The sequence below is a fragment of the Ursus maritimus genome, unplaced genomic scaffold (genome assembly GCF_017311325.1).
Source record: "Ursus maritimus isolate PB19 unplaced genomic scaffold, ASM1731132v1 scaffold_10, whole genome shotgun sequence".
Classification (NCBI taxonomy): Eukaryota; Metazoa; Chordata; class Mammalia; order Carnivora; family Ursidae; genus Ursus; species Ursus maritimus.
The window spans coordinates 7,762,168-7,770,353 of NW_024423344.1; the positions used below are offsets into that span (position 1 = coordinate 7,762,168).

The 8,186-nt window shown below is 39.1% G+C and overlaps 1 protein-coding gene across 1 annotated transcript in view; it reads right to left on the minus strand.

The window, feature by feature from the left end:
• The window catches only part of USP12 (ubiquitin specific peptidase 12), a 98,661-nt gene that overhangs the window by 29,778 nt on the left and 60,697 nt on the right, over window positions 1–8,186 (minus strand). Inside the window, exon 3 of the mRNA XM_040621703.1 lies at window positions 1,475–1,688. Within this exon, the coding sequence (XP_040477637.1) occupies window positions 1,475–1,688 (214 nt within the window). The remainder of the gene's footprint in view (window positions 1–1,474; window positions 1,689–8,186) is intronic.

Here is an 8,186-nt window from a genome sequence, read left to right on the forward strand (position 1 = left end):
TCTCCCTCTTCCTCTGCTCCTCCCCCCTTCCTCTGCCCCTCCCCCCCAAATAAATAAATCTTTAAAAAAAAGGTCAAGAAAAATGCACTATTAACTGAAAAAGAAAATAATGTGTATTCTGTGTTTCATGTTTCTGATGCTGAACATTTCTAAAATACTAACAAAATCACTGAGAAAGGATGGTACGTTCAATTACCATGTACATGAATTTTCTACCAGGACAAAATCCTTGAAGTTTCATACCAATACAGACAAAAAGACTGAGAGGACTTGAATCATTCAGCCACATTCTAACAGAGCTGTATTTGGTGTTCTTAAAAATAGAAAATACTACACAGATTTATAATTTAAGAAAGATGTTTGGCTTTCATAGGGAAAACACAAAAAGATGTATTTTTGTGAATGATCAACTGCTTTGTATCTGTATGTGGAGGAAATGAATAAAATCTTTAACACGTGAATCGGATTCAAGAATAATAGCCTGTCGCCATATTATCTCAGTGTCTTCTTACGTTTCAGGAAACTAGATATGACCCAGGTTTATCTCAATTCATGGGATAATGAACAGTGTGAACTCAGTTAAGGACAGGATTATTCAATGGTGTGTTTAATAACCAATCCTAAAGACTTCTCAAATCTTATTTCTGTATCTTTTGGTAACAAATTAAACTAAAAATTCCACTCAATTTTATTTCTACAATGATTAAAACGCCTAAATCAAACAAACCCCAGAATTCTACATGTTATTTAAATCCCGCTTGAATTTTTTGAGGTAATATACCACACTAGACAGAATACAGGATTTAGATGTCAGGAAGATGTGTGGGACCCTGACAAGCCATTTTAACTTCTCTGAGCATTCACTATCTCATGTAAAGTGAAGTAATAACATCTGACTTCTGGGCTTGCTGTGAGCGTTAAACAAAAAACATGTAAGAGAGAAAAGAAAAGTGGGGGTTAATCAGTAACTATTTAAAAGAGGGGGTGGGGGAGTTAAAACCACCTGCCCTAAGCCAAAAAGTTTTATTACTCTGGCTCTTTCCCTGGAGTATGACTCCTGGAAAGCTATTAGCCTCTGTTCTTTGCATGGCTAAAATGGGAGAAATAACATGCTCTCTAAATCAGGGTAGTGTAAGGATCAAATGGGTTAACATACATGAAAGCACTACAAAAACAACAAATAACTGGGGGGGGGGGGACGCNNNCCAACTTCATTCTCGATAGAAAAGCCAAGAAGGCAAAAAAAAAAAAAATCATTTCTCATTCCTTGGCATACAGAATTTGGTCTTTGTAGAAATACTTCTAACGTTAATTGCACCTCATATTAATTACTGTGTGACTACCTCCTCACTAAACTAGCACTTCCTTACAGACAAGAACATCAGCTTTGGTTTTTCAATGGCTAACATGCTTTGAGGCTTAGAAGATGCCCCTTCCTGCTATGTAAGAATACATTCAGAAGTAGAAGAATTACCATTTTCCTTCCGTAATCTTGTTATGAACTTCTTAGGAGGAATCACCCCAACCTTCTTCTTCTGAGTGGCTATGCTATGGAAGAGGTCTGCTAGGCAGGTAAGAAGGTTCTCCTTCTTCCTAGGTTGGCTCTTGTATGCTAGAACTTTTTCCCGAAATGGACGACAAAAATAAAGTGCTTGAAGAACTGAATTACAGTAGCAGGTATTCCCAAACTAGAATAGAAAAAAAAAAAATCTTGTTAAATTTGGGGCAACACATTTTCAAGAGAAAGAATTTCCACGTATAGTTAAGAGAACAGAGAGAAGATAGGGAATTTATGATTCTCATAAATTAAATGGTATCTGAGAACAGAAATAATTATTCTGACTGCAAATTTGCCATTTTAACATTAAACGGATGCTCTAGGCATTGGTTTCAGGTTAAAATTGAAGGAAAATATATGGAATAAATTTGGCCTTCATGAAAACTGATTTAAAAAACTATATAGGTTAAACATTATACATTTTAAAATATAACTCTCAAAAATTCTTTAAAAAAAATACAAAAGTGAGGTTTTCTATCAGATTCTCAAGTGCCACTCAAAAAATAAAAACAAGGGGCACCTGGGTGGTTCAGTCCATTAAGCGTCTGCCTTCGGCTCAAGTCATGATCCTGGGGACCTAGGATCAAGCTCCGCATCAGGCTCCCTGCCTAGCGGGGAGTCTTGCTTCTCCCTCTGCTCCTACCCCACCTTCTGTTCGCTTTCTTTCTTTCTTTCTTTTTCTTTCTTTCATAAATACATACATACATACATACATACTTTTTAAAAAAAGAAAAAACTTTTCAATATGCCAGCACACCCACCGCTGAAATGCTGAGCTGTCCGCACATCATTCTTGATACGTTATAGACTGTAGGTGCACTCAATCCTCAACTATGAACTGACTTCTTACCGCTCATGTGATCTCGTGTAACTACAGCTAACTGAACTTCAACTTCCTCCTCTTTAGTAACAGGGAAAAATAACCCTACCTTATGAGAAAATGACACACGGTTTCAACTTTTATTGTCTTTCTTTTCCCTTCCCATTAATAGACATTGGCTCCCAAAGCCGCTGACAAAAAACCCAAAAGTTAAGCGATAAGGACTTGGGGAGACATTGAAAGTGTAAAAAAAAAAAAAGGAAAGAGGACAATTCTCACAGCACCACCATGCAGTGAGGTCACACACTCACTAACCTAAAAAGCCTAGGCAGCGAAGACTGTTTTAAGAATGGGCAATGTCAAGGTGCTTGGGTGGCTCTGATGGTTAAGCGCCAGACTTGGTTTCTGCTCAGGTGCTGATCTCATCATCATCTCGGGTTGCGGGATCAAGCCCCAAGTCAGACTCTGTGTTCAGTGCAGAGTCTGTTGGAGATTCTCTCTCCCTCTCCCTCTGCCCCCCCCAACTTGCACACACACACACACTCTCTCTCTAAAACTAACTAAATAAATATTTTTAAAAAGGGCTATGTCAAACACACATCCACTGACACGTACATGTTAGCTTATATTTAAAAACCAGGAAGGATAAATTAAAAACTAATGAAAATGGTTATTTGTAGAGAAAGAGGGAAGAGTGGAGAGGAATCAAAGTACATTTTTAAAAACATTTGCTTTGCACCAATTTTTTTTTTAAAAAAACTAAATTAAACCGAAAAGATCTGAGGGAAAAAAGAAATTCCTAAAGCTGAAAGGAAACAGAGATCAGTGAAACCTAAATGTTTATCAAGTCCGTGGGAGAACTACACAAAAAATTAGTTCGAGCAACTTTAAAACACAGAATTTTTCCTACACATGCCTACTGAAATGGTCTAAGAATAAAAAAAAAGAATCTTAAATACATTCAGTAATCACATTGTTAGAACTAATCTATTAACACTGTTATTTTGACACTACTATAGATTTCTGCAGGACAAAGCAAGCAAAGAATTACATTAATATCTTTAGGAACCAAAACTGTTAATGCAAAGGAAAAAAGATACAATAATAAAGACAAGAGTAAAAGCCCTATAAACTTAAATTAGAATCTGAAGTATCAGTATAAACTCATGTCTTTTTATAAGTGTGTGTGCGTGTGTGTGTGTGTGTCTTCAACCTCTATCCATTGAAAGGCCTAGCAGCAGCAAGTTTCTCGGACATTCAAATTGTAGTCTCTAAAAACCTTTTTCCCACAAAAAGGAACTACGATGCCTTGTAGATATGGCTACACTAGGTCTGGGACAGGAAATACACAAATGTAGATCAGCCTGGAATATCTTTTTAGGTAGACTCAAGAGCCAACTTTCATCAAAAAGAAATACAGTGAATGATAAAAAGCAAATCAACTACATAAAAATTTATGAATAATGACATTTTAAAAAACCTTTCGTTAGTCTCCATGGAAGTTGTAAACTAATATATAAAAAGAAAACATCAAAGTTTTATCTTGTCTCTTTTTTTTAAGAGAGAGCGTGAATGTGGGGTGGGGGGTAGGGGTAGAGGGAGAGAGAGAATCACAAGCAGGCTCCATGCCCAGTGTGGAGCCAGATGAGGGGCTTGATCCCACGATCCTGACATCATGACCTGAGCCAATATCAAGAGCTGAATGCTTAACTGAGCCACCTAGGTGTCCCCTGTCTTTCTTATAAGAACGGTATTTCATGGGGAACTAAATAGTTGATGAAGGAAGTTCTTTTTTTTTTTTTTAAGATTTTATTTATTTATTTAACAGAGATAGCCAGCGAGAGAGGGAACACAAGCAGGGGGAGTGGGAGAGGAAGAAGCAGGCTCATAGTGGAGAAGCCTGATGTGGGGCTCGATCCCAGAACGCCGGGATCACGCCCTGAGCCGAAGGCAGGCGCTTAACCGCTGTGCCACCCAGGCGCCCCGATGAAGGAAGTTCTAGCTTATAGAATAAATCCAGCTAATAAATTCAGAAGAAATGACTGTAAATAATGGATTAGGAAATAATTATCATGGATACCAAAAGCATTAAAGGCTGATGGGGAACTTTAAAAATGATCGGAACCCCCAGCGCATTCCAGCATCATTAAAAACGAACAGCCAAACTTTTAGGTCTCTTGCAGAAATACGTAGCAACTCTTACAAAGTATTCTTGCTTAAAAAACAAAACTACCAAATTTTAATCAAGTGTCTAGACCTACCTACCAATTTACAAGACATTCAAGGAACAGAGAAATGAGTTAAACAATACCACAAAAAAACAGAGCCTGAGGCCCAGTGAGGATACATGATTTTTACATTCATATTGGTGGTCAGAGCCAAGAAGTGGTTTCATAAAAACAGATGCTTTAAAGGCTTTCCAGGGAAATGCTAAAAGAAGTAGATGATAAGCAGACGATGCATTGATACTACTGATAAATATAACTATGGATATACTTATTTAATAAAGCCTATCCAGGGGCTAAGTACACCTGCAGTAGAATCTACAATATTACTAAGATTAATTTCCCAATTGTTCAGTATTAATTAGTCTTAAAAATACTAGTATTTGTATCACAGCCTAATGATGCTAATGAACAAGAAACTATGGCTCTGCCAATTGAAGAGAAGATTCAATCTCCATTCTTTGGACATTTTTACTGAAGAATAAGCAACAGGGAAAATAAATAAAAATTAAGTAAAAATAAAAAAATTTTAGAAAGAATAAGCAATAGGGATTCTAACGACTTCCACAGAGTAGGTAAAAACAAAACATAGCCCCTCACAGTATATTAGGAAAATTTATAATAAAGGTTGACCAACTTATAAAAAGAAGCAAATGGAATAAGCTAAGGAACCCGAAGGAGTCTACTATTTTGTACAGAATGCTGGAATGCAGACTCTTGCTCATCTTCTGAACATAAAGCAATAGGAAGCATTATGATCAATTCTCTGAGGTCTTCTCTTATGGTCCTGCACTTATCTTCATCAATCCCATTAAAGAAAAATTAAAGCTTGAAACTACTGCAAATTTCTCCAGAATAAGCAATAACTTTCAATCTTATTCGTAACTCTGAAACTTTTCCTTCAGCTTCCCTGATAGTAACTTTCAAGTTCCTAAAACTTAAAAATAGTATGTTTCTCGTGTGTATATCATGCAAAAGATTGTCTGGGATGATCCCCCCCCCCACTTTTGTTTCCGAATGCTCAATTTCTAAAAAAGACATTGCTTTAGGGTTGAAACCTACCCTGTGTCTTCTCAGCTTGTTCTGAAGATCAAAGGTATAACCAGGTTTAAAATCAGGGGAAACAAATTTTAAAAAGCCGCCACCGTTTAAGGTCTGAGCATTGATTTTTCAGTTCCTTATTGAACACAATGGCCTATGCTCGCTTTCTCTAATGCCTTTTTCTCCTAGTTTTAAAATGAATGCCCCTTCCACAAATATTTATCATATCCCCATCCCTAAGATCATTTGAACACACATCCCTAATAAATACATATAAAAATTATGTGCTACATTATATGCATTAAAATATACTTTTATAAAACGTAAAATTTATATACATAAAAATACACACTACATATAGTTGGCCTTTCAACAATGTGGGAGTTAGGGGTGCAGACCCCTCACACAGTCAAAAATCTGCGTATAACTTTCCACTTCCCAAAAACTTCACTAATAGTAGACTACTGTTTACCGGAAGCCTTCCCTATAAAAATCAACTAACACATATTTTGGATGTTATATGTATTATATACTATGTTCTTAAAACAAAGCAAACTAGAGAGAAGAAAATGCTATTAAGAAAGTCATAAAAGTGGGGCGCCTGGGTGGTACAGCGGTTAAGCGTCTGCCTTCGGCTCAGGGCGTGATCCCGGCATTAGGGGATCGAGCCCCACATCAGGCTCTTCCGCTAGGAGCTGTTTCTTCCTCTCCCACTCCCCCTGCTTGTGTTCCCTCTCTCGCTGGCTGTCTCCATCTCTCTGTCAAATAAATAAATAAAATCTTTAAAAAAAAAAAAAGTCATAAAAGAAAATACATTTACAATACTATACTGTATTTATACCAAAAAAAAAAAAAAAAAATCTGCATATAGATGGACCCGGACAGCTCACACCTGTGTTGTTCAATAGCCAAACTGTATAACAAATGTGATTAAGACAAAGTAAATACGTAAAATTTTTATCTTATTTACGTTAATTTTGTTTTCACTAAAAATTATTAACATTTAAGTGAGAGGAATAAAACTGAGTATGCCTTTTGGTACACTGTGGGTTACAGATTTTAATACTCCAATTAACAGTCTGAGTTTATGTTCAGTTATTTGGATATGAGGTTTTAATGGCAATCGAAGATAGATACACAGATACATAGATAGGTCCAAGGGGGAAAGTTTCTTTTATGGCCTCACTTTACTTTCTAAATTAAATTCTCAATCCTATCTACCAAATTTGTTTGAATTCATTTGAGTAATTATCTGCCTTGAGAGCAGCACAGCACAGTAACTAAGCACACAGGTTCTGAAACCAAACTGTCTAGGTTCGAGTCTGGTTCTGCTCTCTGACCTTGGGAAACTACTAAACCACTCTGTTCATCTCCTTCCTCGTCTGTAAATGGGGTTTATAATACAGTGCCCACCTTCTAAAATCTTGTAAAGAATTAACTTAATAATCCACATGAAGCACTAACAACAGTTCCCAGGACTTCATCACTGCATTGTTACTCTGAAACCATCTTTTTAAGTTATTTGTCCATTTCGAAAAATCAGATTAACTGAAATTAAATCATATAATCTCTAAAACTACATTAAAATGATAATAGTTTGTAACCACATAAGTGGATAATAGATGGGTATAGTGTCAACTCTTTGGCACTATGGAACTTGAAGTGTCACAGGACAACTTCACACATGGATAGAGTACGGATACCAGTATCATCCATTTATTAAGAATTAGTAATGCTGGGGGAGGGAGTTAAGATGGCGGAGGAGTAGGGGACCCCTTTTTCAGCCGGTCCCCTGAGTCGAGCTGGATAGGTACCAGACCAGCCTAAACAACCACGGAATCGGCCTGAGACACAGGAAGATACATCTGGATCTCTACAAATGAACATCTCCAGCGCTGAGTATTGAGGTACGAAGCAGGGAGCCCTGAAATCGTGCACAGATATCGGAAGATAAACGGAAGGGGGAGGGAGCCGCCGCATTCGGGCACCGGGAAGCGGTAGCCACCTGCACGGGAGAGCAGGCGGGCTCGGGGACCTGCACCCGCGAAACAGCAGACTGAGACCGGTGAGCCGGGAGCGCGCGCCACCAGGCATCTCGAGGAACTCCGGAATCCCGGTGTGCTCACTGGATCCAGACTGAGACCGGGGGCTCCCGGAGCGCGCGCGGGGCGGCTGGCGGGCCACCTGCATGGGGGAGCGGGCGGACTCGCGGTCGGCACCCGCGAAACAGCAGACTGAGACCCTGAGCCGGGAGAGCGCGCCACCAGGCTTCTCACGGAACTCCGGAATACCGGTGTGCTCACCTGGCATAGACTGAGACCCAGAGATCCGGAAGCGCGCGGGGGCGGCTGGTGGCGTTAGAAAAACAAAGGACAGAGACGCGCCGGCCCTGGAAATGAGGGCAGGGACACCAGGTGTGGGGCGCACATCCCGGGACGCTGCAGGGTTGAGCAGCACCAACAGTAACGGAGTTAAAGTGGCCAGAACACCTCAGTGGAGATCGGACTGCAATATCTCTGTTCTGACACAGAGGCTGCGAGTG